At 39.2% G+C, this 24541-nt stretch overlaps 1 protein-coding gene across 1 annotated transcript in view; it reads left to right on the top strand.

Annotated features, from left to right (window-relative positions):
- tenm1 (teneurin transmembrane protein 1) overlaps window positions 1-24541 on the top strand; it is a 351544-nt gene that overhangs the window by 264933 nt on the left and 62070 nt on the right. The window contains exon 22 of the mRNA XM_041797861.1: window positions 10459-10691. Coding sequence (XP_041653795.1) covers window positions 10459-10691 — 233 coding nt within the window. The remainder of the gene's footprint in view (window positions 1-10458; window positions 10692-24541) is intronic.

The raw sequence follows: 24541 nt of genomic DNA, 5'->3' as shown, positions 1-24541 counted from the left end.
TTGAGTGCTGTGCTATCAGGGGTTATATCGAACCGATTGTGTGCGTGCTTGTGGGTGTTTGAGGGAGAGACAGAATGGGTTATCCGATTTGAACGGTGAGAGGATTTTTGAAGATGCTGTATCTCCAGGATACCAAAGTTTCCAACCATGCAAAAAGGATAACATGGCAGGGTGTGCATGGTTGCACTGTATGGGTGGGTGTATACATATCGCCTCGGGTTAGAAAATGTGAAGATGCACAAAATGTGATAAATTTCTACTCAGTATTCAGAACCAGAAATGAACAACCAAGAATACAAGAACCCCAGGGGTAAGCGTGCATGTGAAAGTTGTTCAACTAATTATTCCAAGTATGCTCAAACAAATAAAGTTACATAAAAGTAAATTATTGCACCTGAACACACGCCGGTGCCATGAAATGGTTGTGAATATGAGTCCCTGGAGCAAGTGAGAGGAGGGTAAAACAGTTAACTATGCACAGGCTGAAAGACACAATCCGAATAGATCATGGTAATGGGCTGTGTCTGAAACCACACACCAGGGCTAGAATAGTTCTGAAGTTTTCAATTTTATTTTTATTTTTATTTACTTTTTTTAAATTTCAGTTTCATTTAATTGGTTTTCACTGTTGGGTTTCTTTTTTTTTTTTTTTTTTTTTTTTTTTTTTGCAAAAATGCTTCATTTGAGTTTTCATTAGTTTTGTGATGGATGTAGTTTTTCAGCAAGAAACACCTGATGGGGGCAGAAAAAAACATTAATAACATTTTTAAAAATATATTCCAATGGGCTGCTCATCACTTTTCATTTATTTATTCTTTTATTTATTCACTTTTTACTTTTTATTTTTTATTTTTTACATTTTGTAATTTATTCATTTATTATTATTATTATTTTTTTTTATTTAATCTGTAAAAGGATGCTGTATTATCTAGGGCTGCCAAGATTTCAATCTTTAATCACCAATCCCAGACTTTCTGTAGTTAATCCTGATTAATCGCACTCTTTTTATCAAATTTTAAAATTCCACTATTTTGCATTTTAAGCTGTTTTCATGCCATTTTCGATTTTTCTCCAGATTGAAAATGAAATAAGAGATCATTTTGACTTCTGACTTGTCCTCTGAGCTGTCTGTGAGATTTTTTGAATTGAAACGAGGCGTCAAAGAGCAGTGGTGGGTGGATTTTGAATCACCGTGGCTGCAGGGAGATGATGCCATGGCCTTCACAGCAATGTACAGTAAAGCATGTGATTAATCACAATTGAAAAATATAAGTGCACTAATGGTGGATCCTAATTATTTGAATTTAATTTGAATAATCTCGACAGCCCTAAAAATACAATGGCAAGCTAACTGGGGGGCTATTATCATTTGCATTATTATTTGTAGAATAAAACCTTTCAGTTGCCTTGTACACCTTTAGTAGGTTAGCTAAAAAGATGAAGAAGTAGAACAGGAAACCAGGGGTTGGGGTTAACCTCATCAGTAACCAAGAAGGGAAAAATATTATTGAAAAGCTTTTTTTTTTTTTTTTTTTCCTCCAAAAAATGGAGTCTGAGATTGGTAAGTAGCTTTAAATAAAACTGAATAAAGTTTTGAACTTTCAGTGTAGTTAGTTGTATGATAATGAGTTCTTAACAATGACACTTACATCTCCAACTTAAACATTAAGTGTAAATGAAACAAAAAATGATTGGACGAAGAGACAGGACTAAGCATGCTTAAATAGTGCAAAGTTGCAAAATAGCATGCATACATTTTATATTCTATTTCCATTAACAGCAGAGAAATTTTGGTAATTTCTTGAGGATTTACCTCATTAACTAAGGAAAAATAAAGATGTTTATCCATTTTAATATTGCAAAGCAGATGGATTTGCCAGACTCCGTCTCTGTCATCAGGAGAATCTGTCTTGAAAAGCTCCAATCCACAACATCTGCGCCAAACTCAGACCAATCAGCTTCATTCAAGGAGAATGAGGCGGTTAAAGCTTTTTGTGATAGGAAAGATATTTTTTGCTTTTTCTGCCGACCTGCTTTAGCATGAATTTGTGAGAGTGTGTGGGGGGTGGTTAGTTGAGTGAGTGGTTGTATACTATGGCTGCTAGTGGAGTGATTACCTCAGACTTAGCCAGAATGGCAGTTTTGTCAAAGCTGGACATTTCTTTATTAAAACAAGGGCAGGAACAACACTAAAAGCATTTCATGACAGAAAAAATGTTGGCACTCTTCTCCTCGGTCTGCTCTGGCATGGGTTTGCAATGGTTACGTTTGGGTTTGCTGGTGCATCCAATGACTGCTGTGGTAGCAGTTAGCTCAAATGTAGCTGTCGGAAAGCAGCAGTTTAATATGAACTGGTCCATATTTCTTTTAAAACACAAGAGCTAAGAGCCACACCACAGGATTGTCTTGGCAGAGAAGACATTTTTGCATGACTGGGCTTAACACCAGTTTTATTCACCAAGAAGCTCCGCCATTAACAGTCTTTGGCAGCAGTAGCCTGTCAGCTCATGAGAAGCGCTTGCTTCCAGCATCATTACCTCCGCCAAGGAGGTTATGTGATCAGCAGGGTTTGTTAGTTTGTTTGTTAGTTTGTTTGTTAGCAACATTACTCAAAAAGTTCTGGACGGATTTTGATAGAATTTTCAGGAAATGTCAGAAATGGCATAAGGAACAACTGATTAGATTTTGGGACTGATCCGGATCACCGTCTGGATGCAGGAATTTTTAAAGGAGTCTTTACTATAGGGAGATAGGGCTAGTGCTTTTCTAGGTTTGCCTTGTCGCTCTGGTTGGCCCGTCATGAATGTGACAGACAGAACATTCCTCCAATCACCTTCAGAGAATTTTTTGAAAGCCCTGCCCTTCCCAAACACTTTCTAAGGGAGCTTTCCCAGATGTATGTGAAATCTATCCATGCATTGGATATTTGAAACAGTCGATCTGGCGTGTCAAGTTAACTGTTGGCTGCCGACAGGGCTTTATGTTTTCAATTTCACATCCCAAAAACCAACACTCTGCTTGGTTTTAACCTAGTCTTGTTATTAAATTGTTTGACAACCATCCTTAAATCTGTTTTTCCCAGAACACCTTTGATTATTAACCACTTTTGCACCATGAGTGAAGTAATTGACTCAGTTGGAGGCCTGTAGTTCGCCATCTCCACGTATCTTGTACAGTGATGGGAATAACGGCGTTAAAATAAACGGCGTTACTAACGGCGTTATTTTTTCCAGTAACGGGTAATCTAACTAATTACTGTTTCCATCGTTACAATGCCGTTTCTGTACCGACAATTAAATGGGGCTCATTATAAACTAAAGCTACTCATTGAAGTTCTTGTCATCCGACTTGGCTCTCAGCCACAGGAGCTGCAAAACTGTCTATTTTTTCTTTGGAGAGGGAAGAGGGAGGGGCGAGACAACCGCATAAGTGATGATGATTGGCTAAGGTAGAGTAAGCTTTCATGGTAGGCAAGTCAGAGGCAGTGTTCAGTTTACACACAAACCACACACACACACAGCAGCCCCACATACCCAAACTAGCAGAGGTAAGCTGCAACAGTGGCGAGTCTGGAGGGAAATTGGCGTTTTCAAAGTGGATGTACAGACACTACTTTATTCTCCTTGAGGTAAAAGGCAAGAACGTACATGTGAAGTGTACAATATGTCCCGGAGCGAAGTGTTTGTCCACGTCTGTTGTAAGCAGCCCTAATCTTATGAAGCATCTCTCAACGACACACGCTTCTACAAAACTAGTGGCCAAAAACACCGTTGTTGACACTGTTGATGATGATAGTAGGCCAGGTGTAGCTAACGTGAGCTCCGCTAACAAAGAAGGGCACAGCGCCACATCGTCCAAGCAGCTAAAGCTGGATTTCTCTGCTCCAGCTTCACAAAAACTTGTGACACAGACTGAACTGAATGTTGGGGTGCGATAACTGTTAAAAGTTTCGTGTAAGTCTATGCAATTATACTCTATGCAACTGGCTTGTGAAACCTGCTTAGAAAAAATCCAAATTCTTAGACATATTTAAACTTAAAAAAAGAGTTATGCAATAGTTACTTTCCCTGGTAACTAGTTACTTTTATAGTGGAGTAATTCAGCTACTAACTCAGTTACTTTTCGGGAGAAGTAACTAGTAACTATAACTAATTACTTTTTAAAAGTAACATGCCCAACACTGGTCTTGTATGGGATACTAGGCATGATAGAGGAACACATATCGGTTTTGGTGTCCTTTTCAGTTGTTGTTATGTACTGCAAGACTGACAAGTGAGCTTGTTTGAAGTTGAAATGAGATAGCCACATCAGCCCTGTTCAAACCAGTCATTGAAATTAATGTGGGACAGGAAGTATCAATCTATGAATGTGGTTAAGTCTAAAAAGTATTTGTTTCATCTTGCATTATCACTTTAATTGTTAGTTTTTGTGTTTTTTTTTCAGTTTATGGTCAAACATGGAAGCTGCTATTTTGTATTTTTTGTAGTAAATGTTAGAGATGAATCAAAGCTAACTGAAAGTGTGTATCATGGATGTTTGTTTATGTGTAGACCGCTGCCTAAAGTAACAGGATCTCTAGAATGGTTAGCTCCGAGTGGCATGAGTGGATGTTACTACTGTTGACATTACTATCTGCTTTTTATACATTTTTGTACTTTTTACCCTTAATCTTCAGTTCAAAAGGCTTATTTACAACATGAAAGCATGTACCAGTAAGGGGGTTCTTCAGTTAATCCCACAGAGCTCTGGGGAAACGTTAGAAAAAGATAAAACCTCATGGAACCAGTAGGTTTAGCCCATGGTTACTGGATTCTTCTGAAGGCACTTTGGATGCCCTCTCCTCACCCTGGAGGTTTCTCCTTCGGTTCCTGCTTTTCCTCTTTTTTCTTTTCTCCCGCAGCAGCTTTTTACAGTTAGCAGCATGTTAGTGTTTCTCTTTCATTCTATACTATTGTTCTTCCAAGTCAGATACATTAATTATTCATCCATATTCAGCTTTCAAAGCTTTTCCTTCCACATTCTTCCCAGCAAAGTGCCTATCAGCCAACAGGGCTTCAAAACAAGGTGCTCTCAAAGGGGAGACAATATGGGATGTACTCAGTGCACAAACCATTGTCTGCTTTTTCCCTTCAAAAGTTTGAGCAGGGAGTAGAGCAAATACAGAAGGAAGTCCTATACAATATTATCTGAGAGGCCAGACGGTCGATTCAGTAAGATAGAACAGTCGGATCCCTACGTCTGTCAGCTCTGATGATTGTTTTGTTATTATGTGTTGAGGGAACGAGTGAGCTTGTTTGTGCTGTGCTTGTTATTGTTGCTCATTTCCTCTCTGCTGGATAAAGATATTTGAAGCATCTAGATGAGTAAAAACAAAGGTAAAATGATATTTTATACGCTCTGTACTTTGTAACTTTAAGAGGCCCCACAAATATGATATTCAGCACCGAGCAGTGGCACACTTTGAAACTCGGTGAATAACTCTCCTAGGATCAAGTTTAAATTATTTATGTGCAGTTCAGTGCAGAGCTCTGTAAACAGTTATGCACTTAATGGACTAGATGACTGACAGCCCCCTTGCCAGTGCAGCTGTGTTTTTCTTTCTGGGCTGTGGGAAGGCTCAGGTTAATACCAGTAGGAGGTTTCCTCTGTGGAGAGGAAAGGTGAGTGGAAGCTGAATATTCTCACAGCGTTCAACTGCCGTCCAAAGTGAGCAGGAATTAATTTGAGCCTATCGCTAACCTGCATGAAAATTAATTAAAAGAAAACAATGTTTTTAGGTCGGTAACGCTGTGATTGTACTTTTAATTGAGAAAGAAAGTTCAAAAGCTTGACATTAAAGATGCTTTCCTTGAACTTGAAATTTCCATTGCAAGACATTTTTCTCTGAAAATAACACAAAAGGCATTTACAAAAAGCCTTTGAGTTTAATTGGCAGAAAGCCTTTGACCAGACCTGGCTGACTTAAGATGTCATGCTACAAAGTAACTGCTTGGCTCTTGGTTAGTTGAAATGTTCAAATTTAAATAGTTTTGTTCTTTTTCTGTGGTAACTGTTTCTAATTCTGAATTACAGAGCACAACAAGCAATATCAGAGGTTTAATGTTATTACTGAAGTGCAGCCTATACCGAATAAAGTCAAGTCGTGTCTGTGCGGATACATGCCCACAGGGCCGACACTCCTCCTACACAAGTACAGTATAGAGCTCGCAGTCAATATAAGGGTAAATGAAGTCAGCGTTCATGTTGTGCTACCTTAAGCCTGAGGCTTACACTGAGGATAAAAGGTACTTTTATTAACACTCAAAGAAAAGACAGTCTATGCCATCACTTTTTCTTTAAACACCGTGCTGTCTTAATTATGACAACCATAGATAGATAAGACAACAAAAAAGTGAGAAAAATGCAATTAAAATTTAAATGGTTGTGGAAGTAAAAATCCTGTTGATTTCCTCCATAGCTGTAGTGATTATTAGCCATGTTCTCAGAATTATACTTTGTAGACTTTCCACATGCCAACTGAGTGCGGAATGATGATACACTATATTGCCAAAAGTATTCGCTAACCTGCCTTGACTCGTATATGAACATAAGTGACATCCCATTCTTAATCCATAGGGTTTCATATGACGCCGGTCCACCCTTTGCTGCTATAACAGCTTCAACTCTTCTGGGAAGGCTTTCCACAAGGTTTAGGAGTGTGTTTATGGGAATTTTTGACCATTCTTCCTGAAGCGCATTTGTGAGGTCACACATTGATGTTGGATGAGAAGGCCTGGCTCTCAGTCTTCATCCCAAAGGTGTTCTGTCAGGTTGAGGTCAGGACTATGTGCAGGCCAGTCTAGTTCATCAACACCAAGTTCTCTCATCCATGTCTTTACGGACCTTGCTTTGTGCACTGGTGCGCAGTCATGTTGGAACAGGAATGAGCCATCCCCAAACTGTTCCCACAAAGTTGGGAGCATGGAATTGTCCTAAATCTCTTGGTATGCTGAAGCATTCAGAGTTCCTTTCACTGGAACTAAGGGGCCAAGCCCAGCTCCTGAAAAACAATGCCACACCATAATCCCCCCTCCACCAAACTTTACACTTGGCACAATGCAGTCAGACACGTGCCGTTCTCCTGGCAACCGCCAAACCCAGACTCGTCCATCAGATTGCCAGATGGAGAAGCACGATTTGTCTCTCCAGAGAACGTGTTTCCACTGCTCTAGAGTCCAGTGGCGGCGTGCTCTACACCACTGCATCCGACACTTTGTACTACACTTGGTGATGTATGGCTTGGATGCAGCTGCTCGGCCATAGAAACCCATTCCATGAAGCTCTCTACGCACTGTTCTTGAGATAATCTGAAGGCCACATGAAGTTTGGAGGTCTGTGGCAATTGACTCTGCAGGAAGTTGGTGACCCCTGCGCACAATGGATCCGCTGGCCCAGCTCCGTCATTTTACGTGGCCTACCACTTTGTGGCTGAGTTGCTGTCATTCACAATCGCTTCCACTTTGTTATAATACCACTGACAGTTGACTGTGGAAATTTCACGATTGGACTTGTTGCACAGCTGGCATCCTATCACAGCTGGAATTCGCTGAGCTCCTGAGAGCGACCCATTCTTTCACAAATGTTTGTAGAAACAGTCTGCATGCCTAGGTGCTTGATTTTATACACCTGTGGCCATGGAAGTGATTGGAACACCTGATTTCAATTATTTGGATGGGTGAATGAATCCTTTTAGCAGTATAGTGTATGTATTCCTGTAGACGACAAAAGCTTTGTAAGATATCAGCCTCCTCTTAAGAAAAATATCAACTTTAATTGTGGTCTCAGTCATGATGACTGCAGTACCCACAATTCTAAAGTGTCACAGCAACATCTCTGATTTGTGGAGCCGGCTGTAACCATAGAAGTATCTACAACGCCCACGAACAATGATTGTTGGCTGCTGATGATGACAACATTCTGCCATAGTATGTAGCAAAATATACGCAAGCTACAATATATTGCAAAATTATCATTAAAAGATATGAGTGCTACGTCCAGAGTTCACTGTTTGCCAGATAGCAAAATCTGACCAAAGTGATGGAATAGTTCCATCCTAGGATCTTTTTGCACAAAGGTCCTGATCTGGTGTGGAGTCACATGACAAATCTGTAACAGTTTTGGACCAGAACAGGTCTAGAATAACAGGAACCAAGCTAGTTTCACTTCAAATTTTGTGCAAATATGCCTGATAGAAAAGAAATTCATCCCAGATCCAGCTCAGAGCCAGGTGTTATCTAAAATTACCCTGATAGCACATGTCCCTTAGATCGGACATGGGTCTGATGAACAGCAAAGATCACCTTGTTGTCTTTAAAGCATTTCTGTGTAGCTTTCACTGTATTCTTGAAGTATAGCCATAACTTTCTTGCAGACTGAATAAGATTGTCCTTAAAGATTGTTCTATATTTTGCAACCTTCATTTTACCCTCTACCTTTACAAGCCTTCTTACAAGAAGCATCCCCACAGCATGATGCTGCCACTACCGTGCTTCACAGTGGGGATTGTGTGTTTGTCATGATGTGCAGTGTTTGGCATCTAGTCTGATGGCCAAAAAGCACTATTTTGGTCTCATCAGACCAAAGACCTTTCTTCCTCTTGACCATGGAGTCTCCTACCTATCCTTTGGCAAACTCAAGTCAAGATTTAATGTGAGTTTTCTTTAACAGTGACTTTCTCTTCACCACTTTCTCATTCAACTTTGACTGGTAAAGAACCCAGGCAGCAGTTGTATGCAGAGTCTCTCCCATCTCAGCTGCTGAAGCTTGAAACTCCTTCAGTGGCCTCTCTTACTACTCTCCTTCTTGCACGCTCACTCAGTTTGTGAGGACGGCCTGGTCTAGGCAGATTTACAGTAGTGCCATATTCCTTCCATTTCTCAATGATGGATTTAACTGAATTCTGGGGGATGGTCAGTGCCTTGGATTTTTATGTATCCCTCCACTGATACTTTTTTTTGTAACCTTTTCCCTGAGTTGCTTGGAGTGTTCTTTTGCCTACATGGTGTAATGGTTGGCAGGAAAACTGATCAACTAGTGACTGGTAGAGGCTGATATTTGTTGGATTCCAACGGGATTGCTATGGGATGGGAGTCATTCCACTATTCGATCATGTGATTGGGAAAGCACAGGGAAAAAAGAATGCAGAAGTAGGCGGGAGCGATAACCACAAGAACAACAGACCGATTTTATATACGAATATGCAAATGCATTTTTTACATTCATTTGGTCGGGTTTTAGCGGAAAAAGGACAGAAGCACCATATTTTGACTACACTTGGCAGCAATTTTCCTTTGAATTTTCTTTCAGTGAGTGAACACAGCAACGCAAGTCTAACAAACTACACATCCCACACTAGAAGCTGCACCGCCGCTCCAACAATGCATGAATGCTGTTAAAAAGAAGCAATTTCAGATAGTTTTAACTATTCCAATGAACGGGATGGGAGCAGGAGATATTCTACTGGGAATGATGAAATTGGATTTTTGTTTTTTACTCTGGTTTGGAATTGGGACTTGATTATTTCTGTGGGAATGGGATAGGACGAGCATGAAAATCCTCATCTGCGTTGCCCTTGAGTGCCTGGATCTTCTAGACACAGGCATCCCTATACTACAATCACTTGAGACACATTCACTGCACCCAAGTGATCCCCGTTTCACTAAGTGTGGGACTTCTCGCACCAGTTGGCTGGACCTCAATTGAATTAGGTCAGTCACCTTAAAGGGGGTGAATATTTTTGCACTAAATCAAATGTTTTATAGTCACAAGTTTTCAAGTCGGTGGTTGGCTTGGTTCCTTCACGTTGATGTAAAGATTTGGAGAAATATCAATGGATGATTTCAATGGTGGATTTACTTCCAGAACCAGGACCTGTGTTTCCTACTAAGCCATATTTTTTTATGCAGTGTATTGAATGTAAATGAAAACCAATCTACAGACTGACTGCTGCAGGGGATTTTATATTAGTAGTGACATAGGACCATACCTTTCATTTGGGGCATTGAATTTCCCATAACCCTGATAACATTATTATTAACAAGCCTGCAGATGAAAGTCATTTAAAGCAGTGGGAATCAGTGCTGTTCAAATAAGAGGGGATTCATCTTGAGCACAGGCTTTGTGTTTGAGATGTTGCATGCAGGTCGGCCTACTAATGTAAAGAAATCTGGTATTGGGTGATCCATATATTGTATCAAACTAATCAGAACCAGTGAGAGTTGTATGGTAAAGTGAGTGTTCATTCTCCCATGTGTGGCGCCCTGGTAAAGTTTGTGCCTGCTAAACATTGTGGTAAATGTTGATCATAAAACCACCAGTCCTTTGGAAACATGAAAACTGTTGTAATTTTCAGTCTGAACATGTGCACAGAGCTGCTTAGAAAAGTGCATTACCAACTATATGTACATTTTCTCCCACTAGCACAAGCCCTGCTCATAAATACTATCTCGCCATGGATCCGATGGGGGAGGTCCTCTACGTGTCAGACACCAGCAGTCGCAGAGTGTACCGGGTGAGGAACCTCGGGCAGCCGAAAGATCCGTCACGTAACCTGGAGGTGGTGGCCGGTACAGGGGAGCAGTGTCTACCTTTTGACCAGAGTCACTGCGGAGAGGGCAGGAAGGCAACGGAGGCCGCTCTCAACAACCCCCGAGGTAGGGGATTAAAGACACAACATGCAATGAAGTCACATTCCCAGTCAGTTCACAGCCTCTACACACTGTTGCCATGAGCATGAATTACATTTACAGTACGCCCCCTGGAGGCTTATGCATCAGGAGCTGAGATCAGTAGTCACAGATCAGTGTTCTTAATATTTGATGCACCAAGCTGCAGGATTAGGACTTTTATGAAGGTCAACACATTTTTACTGAAGCAGCTCATTACATTGACATGGAATGGAATAATCATTTCCTCATATCCTGATGAAAAAATCCAGGTGCTTTGTAGCATCCCATGCACAGCAGAGTGCACCACATTATGCATGCATGTTGGGATCCTCATGAGATTGACACAAGCTGAAATCGTGATCACTTCACATGTCGTTTTGATCATTCTGGAACTTTTTCTGACACGTTCTGTGCCTGGAGCATTGTTCACTTATCTTAGCGTTTGAAACAATAATGAGCATGTAAAAGTGTGATGTGGTTTAATGTAGCAGCATTGTGATCGCGTTTTACACATTTTATCCAGTTTGGTCTGATTCCTCTGTGTCTATATATATCCTCTGGTGTCAGTGCCTTTTCTGTGGGTTGCGGTCTTTTTTATAAATCTAAAACTTTCTTGATTTTTTCTTGTTCAGAAATGAGACGGACTGACTGTCCAAATTATAAATGATGTATAAGTCTGAACTCTGAATGAACTGATGTTCTATTTTGTCAGAGTGAAGATAGAGTTATTACAGTACAAAGCTAATGTGTTGAGATTCGTCCTGGGAATGAAAGCAAAATGCAAAATCATTCATTTAGGATACCACTTCTCTGAAGCTTATTCCTGACATTTGTGCTAATATTATGAGCAATTCCTGTTTTATGTTTTGACTAAAGACTCGGCCATTTAATGCTTTGTTTTTTAATTAATTGGTAAAATAGCATTTTCACTGTAAGCACTCAATTATGAAGATATTGTGTGGCATTGAAATAATACTAATTGGTTCAAGGCCCCTGCTGTTTTGGCCACAAAAACACCCCACAGATCTCCTCCAACAGTCTAGTCAGTCCGTTCTGTTCACTCCAGCAGGAACTGATTGATGGATTCATGCTGCTTGTACTTCTTTTGTACCCTACACTCTGAATTTTCTACCACTGAATTGATTTAACCTTTAAAAAAATCCTCAATTCTAACCCAGTTTAATGATTATTATTGCAGTTCAGTGATACCTGTGAAGAACCAGCCTGTATGTTGGGTTTCTGCTCGAAAATACACACCCATAATAAGTAGAGTATGTCTCCTCAGCGACTAGACCTGAGAGATTGGATCAGATGTTTAAGTATATACATAGATGTAACTTGTTGAAAAGTATGCACACAGCATGAATGAAACATTTTACCTCTACCACCCCCAAAATCACAGTTGAATGAATATCCCTTAGGAATGATGCAGTAGCAGACCCAAATTACAACCAAACTACCTAACATTCACTGTGCCAACTTTTATGGAAATAAGCAATCCAGAGCAAAATAGGAGATGATTTAGGACAAAGTAGGCAAACTTTTCAAAATGTGCCAAAGTGGATCATTTTTGGGCAGTTTTGGCACCATCACAGGACCTCAATTCCAGACAATTCTCTCCAGCACTTATTATTGCTACGTTACAAAAATGAGTCCTCGGTAGAATCTGTGACGTTTTAAAATAGCTCTACTGGCTTCATATTCCTGTATTGTAGGGAGATATCACACACATGACATGCAGACAATGTAAAGGACTCCTGTCCTGACACAGGCAGCTGCTGCAGACCTGAAAACTACCCTCGATAAAAGACAAAGAAAAGTCAGATCAGTTTCTGTGCTGCTGTTGTCAGAAGTCTCGGCCCTTCTTGACTTCGATTGGCAAGTGAGAGAGAAGTGATATTGACGAGCACAGCGGTGTTCTAATTTTAATGTTTCTTATTTGATAAATTCTTTTCTTTACTGCTTTGTCATCTATGTCTCTTTTAAATCATCCATCTTTTTAATTATTTTAGTGAATTACTTTTTGTGTGCATTAGTCTGTAAACCTGTTTACCATTTTATCTTTTTGTCAATCACTTTTGCACAACTCTATAAAGCACTTTGAACTACAATTGAATTGTTTGAAAGGTGCTATATAAAAAAAGTTTGATTGGTTGATTGATTGATTTTAGCGAAGCGACAAAAACAGCTGATGCTGAGGGCGCCTTTTCTGCCCAGGGTGCTGAGCAATCAGAATGCTGGACTACATTGGTTTTGAATTAAAGTTAACTGCTGCTAGCACTGAAAAAGGCTGCTAAGGACAAAGGCCCTAAAAATACAATACATACAAATTCTAGGGATGCACTATATTGGATTTTTGCTGATATCAGATATTTAAATGTAGTTCAGACTTAAAACTTAAGTCCTTAAAACACAATCTAAACTTTGAGGATGAACAAATTAACACATTTCAGCCCTTGAAACACTCTTTAAAGTGTAAGGAATGATGATAAATAAGGACAAAGACTTTAACTGATGCAGGTCTGTTGGTCCAGCCTTAAACTCTACTCACTTTTTTGTTTGTAAGGCCAATATTTACAGCTGATATAGACAGATTTTATAGCCAAAATATCAATTGTTAATATCAGCAGAAATGTTCACATCTGTAATACGATTATTCACTTTTTTAACCAATAAAATACCACAATAAAACAATAGAAAAACCAGCACAAATTGGAAGTTTAAACCATTTTAAGTGCTGCTCTGGTTCACTTTAAGCTAGCCCTTTGCCTTTGTAAGGAAAGATTTTTAATTTGAGATTAGTTTTATTTTAGTTCTTCTAGAGTTGACAACCCATAATGGAAGATGACTCAAACATAGACCACAATGATGTATGCTTCCTGGATTTAAACATCTGCGGAGAGGTTCAGGAGTGAGATTATTACTACATTTGAAAACCCCAGAAAGAAAACAGTGCATAAAGTGCTAGACGGGTTTTTTTTTTCTTTTCAGAATGTGTCAGTGATGCCAGCAGATGAGTTTTCAGTACGTTATTCTCTGGGCCTGACTTAAAAAAAAAAAAAAAAAACATCTGCTGGCATCACTGACACATTCTGAAAAATACAACCTACAGAGTTTTAAGAGCTTTATTTTGTTTTCTCAAACTAGTTTTCAAATAAATTGATAGTCTTGTCCAGACATGTTCAAAGACAGGACTAGTGTCAATGTTGCATTTGTAAAAATATTCTCCTGAAAATGTTTTTTACCGACCAGTACTGTTATTTAGGAATGTGTGCAGACAAAAGCACAGCTCTAAGCGTGGTTATGCACATAATTTAGTAGAATTGTGAAAGCACTTTGAATGTCACAGTATGCTTTAATCAATGTCATTATCCATGCATGTTGCGCTTTTTCTAAATGAAAATTACACTCTTGGTAATTTTGTCCAGTTTGAAGCAAACTTGTTGAATAATTGGCGTCCAAACCTTTAAAGGCAGCTGTGAGAGAAATTTGAAACGGTGACATGGCTCAACTTGCCTTATTAGAGGATTTAGCAAACCAAGTGCACCACAGGCAGCACGCTTTAACCAAACGTGCTGATTTCTAGAATTGTGCGCTCTGCTTGATTATTAATCCAGCGAAAGCTGTGCGCTGATGATGCTGAAAATGCGTGTCCACGGGTGAAAATTGGGTTTTATTCTTTTATCCTCCCGTTGCAAATACTTCCTGCTGTTCGCCATGATGCATTTTTACTGAGCTTAATAACATACCCCTAACTCTTGGGTGTTTTTTCCTCTTGCCAACCAGAATTTATGTCATTTGTCATCTTCTATCAAAAGGCCTGTTTTTTTCTGGTTGTAACTCACATTATGTGGGAAAAAAATCATCTATTTTGTTAATTTAGCATTATGTTATTAATCTCATCCTACTTTGATTTTGGTTTCTATGAAGCCCCTTGTCTCTGCTGTTGTATCAGTATTCTGAGGAAGCAAAAATATTCAAATGGGTTTTAAAGGGGTTTGTTGTTACCATATTGGGCTTATGAAGGTTTTTCTAAATGCAAATATCCCCTAATGTGCATGAGCCCACTGGTTAAGAACATGCAGGCTGTGCATTTTGATAGATGAGGGTTTTTTTTTTTTTTTTTTTGGAAGATAGACTTTAGGATATTTTTACGCAGCATTGAAAAATCAGCCCTTGTATATGGCGCTAAATCCAGGCCTAAAGCTTTGTTGATTTGGTAAAAATTAAACAAGAAAAAAAATAAATGTGTGACTTAAAAACAAAACTTGAACTGAAAGTTTAAAGTTTAATATTGCACCTAAAATAAAACATAAAAACACCAAATTGAAACTTAAAATACGTAGACAAGTTTAAATATCCTTTTGATTCAGCTCGGTAATTATTCCAATAAACTCATTTATTTTCCTTTTTTTAATCTTAAATGCATTTTCACATTTGAGGTTATTTTTTCAGTTGCAGGTTTGATATTTCAGATTCAGATCTTTTTGTTTCACATGTAGATGTCAGAGCTATGTAGCCAATGTAACTCAGCTTTAGCTCCAAGGCTACATAGCTACATTATCTTTGCAGCTGGATTTTCTACACAGCTCTGTTATCTACATAGCTCCATTATCTCCATAGATCCGTTATCTACATAGCTCCATTATCTCCATAGCTCTGTTATCTACATAGCTCCATTATCTGCATAGCTCTGTTATCTACGTAGCTCTGTTATCTTCATTGCTCTCTCATCTACATAGCTCTGTTATCTACGTAGCTCCATTATCTGCATAGCTCTGTTATCTACATAGCTCTGTTATCTTCATTGCTCTGTCATCTGCATAGCTTTGTTATCTACATACATAGCTGTTATCTACATAGCTATTTGCTGCATAGATCTGTTATCTACATAGCTGTTATCTATGCAGCTCTGTTATCTACATAGCTCTGTTATCTACATAGCTGTTATCTATGCAGCTCTGTTATCTACATAGCTCTGTTATCTACATAGCTGTTATCTATGCAGCTCTGTTATCTACATAGCTGTTATCTATGCAGTTCTGTTATCTACATAGCTCTGTTATCTACATAGCTCTGTTATTTCCATAGGCTGCACAGCTAACTGAGCTACATAAGCTATGTTTGCTGCATTAAAATCAAATCTTACTTTTTGGTTTTCAGATCTTTTTTCACTTTCAGATTGTATTTTTTTCAGTTTCACACCTTTGGCGCTGTTCTGGCGTGGGGTGCGTTGCATCGACTGAGAAGGGCGAGGGATTGTGAGTGGAGGGGGCCTTCCCCAGTGATGTTGCCTTCAGGAAACATGGGTACTTTGACAGATATGACTCAGCATGTTCTATAGGCTGTATCATAACCCTGGGTGACTTTTGAAACTGAGGGACAATCAGAGAGATGTTTTTATCTGTCATTGCAGTAAGTAGACTAAGGTTAGCATTGAGTAGCTGTATGCTTTTAGTTTCTGAGTTGGTAAAAATACTTTGAACGTGTTCACTCTGAATCGTAATACATTTTACCTGTGCAATAATTTAAAGCATGTCCATTTATTCTAGGAGCTACTGAAAAGGGCATTTCTTCAGAGGCTTCAGACCAAAGTTTCCCAGGTAACACAAAGACTGCCCCTCAATGTAGACTATTTGCTGTTTGTTTTCAACCATGAGATGGTTCTAGTTAGAACTTTGTCCAGCTGAGCCGAGCTGAGATGCCACAGGAAGTTGTTGGTGCTTTGACTAAGCTGTCCCTTAGACTAAATGTCTCTCTGTTTTAAAAGTTACCCGGGACTATGATATTTAGGTTCATTTCCATTGTACTTGTTCTAAAAACAGCATCTCTCACCTGTGTGCCTGCGCCAGGAGGATGCCGTTGTAATCCGTGACACTGCACAAAAAATACAATCTGAAAGTGAAAAAAAAAAACATGAAGCCAAAAATTAAGATTTGAATTAAACATGCAAACAAAGCTTATGTAGCTCAGTTAGCTGCATAGCAGAGATAGCAGAACAACGTAGTTAACAGAGCTATGTAGATAACAGAGCTATTTAGAAGATGGAGCGATGTTGATAATAAAGCAACATAGATTACAGAGCTACGTAGATAATGGAGCTATGTAGATAACAGCGCTACAGGAATAAGAGAGCAGCTTAGATAACAGCACTATTTAGAAAATGGAGCAGCGTAGATAATAGAGCTTCATAGCTGAGAGAGCTACTTAGATAACAGAGCCACGTAAAAAATGGAGCTGCCTATATAACAGAGCTACATAGATACCAGAACTATATAGAAAATGGAGCAGCGCAAATAATAGAGCAACATAGGTAACAGAGCTACGTAGATAACAAAGCTATGTAGATGATGGCTATTTAGAAAATAGCGCTATGTAGAAAATGGCTTCGTAGATAACAGAGCTATTTAGATAGCAGAGCTACGTAGTTAATGGAGATACGTAGATTAGGTAGCTAAGTAGCCTCACAGCTAAAGCTGAGCTTGCAAAGCAGCTATGTAGGCTACGTAGCTCTGTTATCTACATGTTAAACAAGATTTGAATCTGAAAACATTAAACCTGCAACTGAAAACATAGCCTCAAATATGAAAATATTTTTAAAGAGTAAAAAATGAAAGTAAATGATTTTATCAGAATAATCAGAGCTGAATCAAAAGTATGTCTTGACTGACAAAAACTATTCTTACACCTATTTTTAGTTTTAATTCAGCTCCATACTTTATGTTCTCTTGACACCTAACACCGTACATCACCTGTTCTTATTTAACCTATTGCTTTGTGCTGTACAGAAGGATGTAGAGTTTGGCATGATGATTTCAGACAAGCTCATACCAAAAAGCAAAGGTTGGACAAATCTGTGCCATTTAGAAAGAGAATTTAGCCCACTAGAGAAAATGGCAGCGTGAAATGTCACTACAGCACCAATCAGCCTGTATTTGAATAATACAGTTACCTCACGGCTTAGCTAAAAACCACAAAACTAAACCAGCTGAATTCAATTCAAGCCTTCAACAGAATAATTGTAAAATCAATGGCACAGTTAGAGCATGTAGTGCAGCTGTTACAGAAAGCGGCCTGAGTCCTCTGCAAACACAAGAAGCCTTTTTGGCCACTGAGGTAATGAATGAATGTGAGAGTGATGTGTTTGGGGCCATGCTAGAGGGAAAGCAAAAGGATTAAATGAAAGAGAAAATAAATCAGATACCACACTTAGATTCCTCTGCAGCAAGACGAGCCCGGACCCTCGCTGAAGATTTGCTCCAGCAGCTTTTTGATGGCATAAAAAAGGCCCCATTCATCTCACTTGCCATGGATGAATCAACAAGGATGACCATCCATGACAGGGAGAGAGAGGGGGGATTCGTCTAACTCTTAAAAACTCACCACCCTTGTCGGATATATCACTGCAAAATCCACCAAGCAGTTCTGTGTGCGATATACTCAGAAGTAATGACATCTCAGATGTTACTTGTCAATGATTTGAAGGCATCATCTCCCCATCAGCCCAGCCTGACCTTTTATGTCTGAGTGAAAAAATGCAAAAAGGAAAAATGTTTGTAGAGTTCTTACAAAATGAAGAGAAAATGGAAGCTGTTACATTTGTGACAGATAACTTCCCACCTCAACAACCTTAATGTCAAGCTCCAGAGCAGAGACAATACAGCGTGACCTCATGTCTGCGGTGTCTGCTCTCAGGAAGCCAGAGATGTTTAAACATATGAGAGGGCATGCTGCCTCTTTCTCTAAAAGTTGTGCAACAAACCAGAGGAATAGTCTGTGTTAACCATCGAAACCTTGTCAATATTGTGAAGACTGGCTTTTGAAAATCTGCGTCCTGAAGTGTTGAAGTACTTATGAAAGAAGCACAGAATATACAGCACATCTCAGGGTTAATACAGCTTCTTTTGAAACCAGGATGATCAAGCTCCAACAAACTCTGTCTCTGCAGGAAGCTCAGCATCACCTCGCCACAGTCTGGACAAAAAAACACTAAAAGGGAAGACAATTTTAAAAAAGGTTGTGCTCAAAGTTGCCCCTTGTAGGTAGAAAAGATGCCTTTCACATCTCCAACATGTTTTCTTTATCATACTGCTGGGAATAAGAGCTTTCTACAGTACAGCACAGAGGAGCTCATACTCAGAGCTGGGCACAGATAATCAAAAAATAACAGTTGGTGTGTTGCAGAATTTTCCACTGAAATTATACTGTACTTGGTGTTAGGGATGGCCATCCTACCCCGCCTTTTTCTGTGTTTATTGTTTTTGTTTCTGCAGGTTTTACAGTATACATCATAGACGCTCATGTCATCACCTGACTCTAAAAGGTGTCCTTTGCTTTTCAATATACGGGCTGCCTGTTTTAAAGCTAATAGTTGTTGAGGTGGCGTTTTACAGCCTACAGATAGTGCAGCTACATTGTCTCACAATCAGAACGTTGTGGGTGCGATCCCCAGCCCCTGCCGTCACATGTTAATGTGTCCTTGGGCAAGACACTTAACCACAATATGCTCCTACTGCTGCGTAAGTGGAGTGTGAATGGATATGGAAGCTAACGAGAGGGATTAGCTAATACTAACAGCCAATTCTCCATAGCAACCAACCAACAGTGAACCAATGTGTGTTAATGAGAAGGGTAGCCTGTGGTGTAAAGCATTTTTGAGTGGTCAGGTGACTAGAAAAGCACTATGCAATACACAAATGTAGCTACATAAGCTAACCTAGCCAGAGCTAAACTCACAAAGCAGCTATTTAAGCTATGTATCTTCATTATTTATGTAGCTAAGTTAGCTTTAGCTACATGAAAGAATGTGAAAGCTCACGTTACAAAATTAACTTAGCTATAGATAACCGAGCTACATAGCTAACTTAGCAACACAACTAAAGTAGCTAAAGCGAAGCAAACAAAGCAACCATGTAAGCTATATTACCTAAGCAGCTAATTTATCTTTAGCTATGTTTGCTTAAGCTCACACTGCTAAAGTTAACTTATACATTGGTCCATGTAGTATTATTCATAGCATAGCTTATGTAGCTAAAGCTAAAGCCACAAATCAGCTATGTAAGCTATTTATTTCCGCTATTCATGTAGCCAAGTAAGCTTTAGCTTCATTTGTAGCAGCCCACTTTGCTAAAATTAATTCAGATTTAGATAATAGAGCTACATAGCTCACTTTGCTACATAGCTAAAGAAGCTTACGGCAAAGCAAGCTAGGCAGTCATGTAAGCTGCATAGATATATTACCTTTGTAGCTAATTTATCTATGTTAGCTAAAGCTCACTTTGCTAAAGCTAACTTATGCATTGGTCTATGTAGTAATGTTCATTACAAAGCTGACCTAGCTAAAGCTAAGGCTACAAAGCAACTATGTAAGCTATGTATCTCCATTATTTATGTTGTCAAGTTAGCTTTAGCTACATTTGGGAAAGCTCACTTTAGCAAAATCAACTTAGCTATAGATAACAGAGCTACATAGCTAACTTAGCTACACAACTTAAAAGGTAAAATGAAGCAAACAAAGCAGCCTTGTAAGCTACATAGAAACATTACCTATTCATCTAATTTATCTTTAGCTATGTTTGCTGGAGCTCACATTGCTAAAGCTAACTTATACATTGGTCTGTGTTAGTAATGTTCATAACATAGCTAACCAAGCTAAAGCTAAGCCTACAAACCAGCTATGTAAACTTTGTATCTCCATTATTCAAGTAGCTAAGTAAGCTTTAGCTACATTTTCAAAAGCTCATGTTGATAAAATTAACTTAGCTATAGATAACAGGGCTACATAGCTAACTTAGCTACAAAACTAAAGTAGCTTAAGCTAAGCAAACAAAGCAGCTGTGTAAGTTGCATAGATACATTACCTAAGCAGCTACTTTATTTTTGGCTATGTCGGCTAAAGCTCACATTGCTCAAGCTTAGCTTTATTCGTCCATGTAATAATGTTCATTATGTGGCTAACGTAGCTATGGTAGCTCAAGCTAAGGCTAATGAAGCATATGCCAGCCGCTGTTCGTTTAACTACTTCAAAAAAGGGGTCTATACATAATTTACTCCTAAATTAGACCACAGACCATTTGCTCTGTTTTAATTATGGAGTGTTGCTTAGTCTGAATGTTATTTCACGAGTGCAACTGCCAGACTTTATTTATGTTATAATGCCATTTAGCAGACACTTTTGTCCAAAGCAATGTACATCTGAATGAATTTTGGGAAAAAAACTGGAGATACTTTGCACCGGCAAATTACGGCAATCCCTTCTGAATTATGCGGCGCCTCAGAAACTGTGTGAGCGGCCCTCAGACATGTATGGTCTGCAGCCAGACCCCTCTTAAATTCTTGGGTGGCCTACTGAAGTGTCATCAATGTGGGGAACATTGTGTGTTGACAACAATGTTAACTATGATAACAGTTCATCTGTTGACACTGTTAAAAATTAACATAACATTTACATTAATCATACAGTATGTAAATTCCTTCCCCAGTGGGCTCCTAACTAAAACAATTACAAAAGATGACAAGTAGAGATACACTGCTCTGCTCTGCCCACCACTGCAGGCTATTTCTGGTCTTGAATTGAGGACTCAAATCTTTCACTTTTAATGGCTTTCTCCCTTATTATGTGACAGCCATTCATAAACCAAAACAGTGTTTTTTTTAAGAGTAAAAACACCAGTGCAGTTTTTATGGAACAGAGTCTTCAATTTAAGTCGGAAGTAAGGGAATAGGGGTAGACGGTGTTGAGCAGGACATCTGGTCCTTTCTAGACCTGGAAATGCCTAGAGTGGCCACGAGGTTAGGGGCTGGTGTTCCACATTATGGGGTCAACTCCGGCAATTAAGTTTGCTGCCAACAGCAGGGAATAAAACATGCTTAAATGCAAAATTACATCCACTGGCATCTTTTCTCAGTGGTCAGGAATACGACAGTGTGAGAAAACTAGAAATATTTTGCTCGTATGAAATGTTCCACAAAATATTAAGAAAATAATAAATGCTGTCACTTCATCCACACACTTCCTACTCTGCAATTATACTGTCGCCTCAGAATGTCAGGTTACCTGATACTCCGAAGTCACAAACAATACTAACATCAGTCCTAACAGGCAGGCAGATGCCACTTAATAATAGTCTGCACACACCCACACAGCCCCTTCATCTTTAACAAGTCAGCACAACAGCCGTGTAGTTCACTTTTCAGCACACAAATAAACCACTGATCGTACGCTTTCCTATCCAGAGGAAGGCTGTTTTCATAAATCCAAGTATTCCCATTTAAATGGCTAAAAGCTGGCCAAGGAAACAAGATAAAAATACAAAGTTAGTTATGACAAGGGAAGTAATATGATCTTTTTATTAAAATGACAATAATAGCCTGACTAATAGGGTAAGCTTGGCTTCCCTTGGCTGGAGAAAATAGCACTTGTAGGTGCTGATATTAAGCCCAAATTCGCCTGTCATATTAACTTTTCTAATGCAGAGGAGTATGCAGATTCAGCTCTGATTCCCCCCTAGCTTTAGCCCAGATCAAGTTATTTGAATTAATGCCCATATATTTCAGACATTAAGCCCTGGGTGCCGATTTGAATTGGTTAATCATTATACCCCTAGTTATTAGCTGACAGAAGTGGATTCCAGCTATGCGTCTCCTCTGCTGTTGTACTACATTTTTATATCTTTTCCTCAGCTCTGCCTGTAAGCTTGAACAAGCCTCACTGGTCTCCTCTGACTTCTGTCATTTATAAAGCATTGGCAGCCACAGGAAAGCTGGGTTTAGGGAGGTTCTTTTGTCTATTGAAGGAGTGTGGAGTAGTAAAACATCTGCCTTTCAAATCCTACATGCTGTAGTGCTGAGAGGTGAACAATATCACATTTAGCTGTACCTGTGTCATTTCATTTTTCATGCAAGTTTTCAGCTGCTGTGTTTGGGGCTGAGAATGATGAATGAACTTGGAGTTTGAACTTGCACTAATGACTGTGGCTCATAGTAATGCAGCTTTAATGATTGAAGCAATTAAACTACCCAGTGTAACTCTGGATGTGTCTGATGTTGACAGGATAAACCTTTTAATTGTTGTCATCTTCCTTAGATGTTCAGTCTTTATTTAACCAACTCCTTTTTTCTAAAATTACAGATTATTTGTATGGATAATGTGATTCAGAGTGCCTATCTTAACAGACATGTTGCAAGTATGATCTGAATCTTCTTGAAAAAGAGATAAGTACTCTTGTTGTGCTGCCTGAGTTTGTCAAAACTGTATTCTTTGATACTTTTTGTTAACACATTTTGAAAATTGCACAACCTCTGTTATTTTAATGATCAATAGTATTGAAAAGAGACACTTTCAATCATGTTTTTTACTCAAAGCTGCTGAAAGAGAAGGAGACAGATCACATATTACATGGAGACCTCTGAGGAGTTGGGAATTACCCCCTGTTGTCAGTGTTTGTTGTGGCACACTCTGCTGGATTACAGGTGTCTTTTAATATACTAAATCTGATTTACTGATTTTTCTAACTGAAAACACAGCTGCATAACAGCAGACTGCATGACAGTGAAAATCTTGTGTGAATTCTTGTTTTTAAACTGTAGTGCACCCGGTGTTTTGCAGGTTACATTGCCCCAGTTGGTTTTGAATTTTTGGTATCCTAACTGTTACCTTTATCTAGCCCTAAACAAAAGTTTAATCCGCTTTTATTTTCAAAATTTTAGTGTTTGCATGCTGAGATATACAACGTTTCAGATAAATGTCTGTGAGCTAGCTGTCAGAGATGAACGGTCTGCAGCCAGACTGTTGAGAAAAGCTGCAAAGGCCTTAAACAAGGCAAAATTGCCACCCCAAATGACCACGATGCTCACTCAAACTACTACTATTAGAGAACCTTAATGTGTGCTGAAATTTGTCCTGAAGTTTTTACTTTGCTAATTTGATTTACACCAGATTAAATGCCCCGAATACCTCTGCAAATATTACAAATGATCACAGACCACGTGCAATACTTACCCCTGTGAACAGGGTTTTATGTGGGGAAAAGCAGAGGTGCAATCACAAAGCTGAGGATAGGTCTCAATCATGCTTGCACACTGCAATTTTAATCCATTCTTCTTTGCAAAACTGCTCAAGCTCTGTCAAGTTGCACAGGGATCGAGCATGAACAACCCTTTTGGAGTCCAGCCACAAATTCTCTATTAGACTGAGGTCTGGGCTTTGACTTGGCCACTCCCGAACATTCACCTTATTGTCTTTAAACCAATTCTGTGCGGCTTTCACTGTATGTCTCGGGTAATTGGCTGTAGTTCTCTTGCAGACTGAATAAGATCGTCCTCCAGGATATTCCTATATATTGCAGCATTAATTGTACCCTCTACTTTTACAAGCCTTCCAGGGCCAAGAAGCATCCCCACAGAATGATGCTGCCACCACCATGCTTCACAGTGGGGATGGTGTGTTTGTGGTGATGTGCATCTACCAAACATAAAGCACCATTTTGGTCTCATCAGACCAAAGAGCTTTCTTCCTCTTGACCATGGAGTCTCTCACATGCCTTTTAGGAAACCCTAGTCCAGATTTAATCTGAGTTTTCTTCTCTTTGCCACTCTCAGCTGCTGAAGCTTTTAACTCCTTCAGAGTAGTCATAGGTGTGGTGGCGGCCTCTCTCACTAGATTACTTGCATGGCCCCTCTGTTTGTGAGGATGACCTGATCTAGGCAGATTTACACTAGTGCCATAATCCTTGATTTCTTGATGATGGATTTAACTGAACTCAGGGGGATGTTGAGTGCATTGGAAATGTTTTTGTATCCATCAGCTGACTTTTACTTTTCAATACTCTTTTCTC

This window comes from Cheilinus undulatus, linkage group 10, assembly GCF_018320785.1.
Source record: "Cheilinus undulatus linkage group 10, ASM1832078v1, whole genome shotgun sequence".
NCBI classification, from domain to species: domain Eukaryota; kingdom Metazoa; phylum Chordata; class Actinopteri; order Labriformes; family Labridae; genus Cheilinus; species Cheilinus undulatus.
The sequence above is the reverse complement of the archived record's forward strand: the minus strand, read 5'-3'. Positions and strand labels throughout refer to the sequence as shown.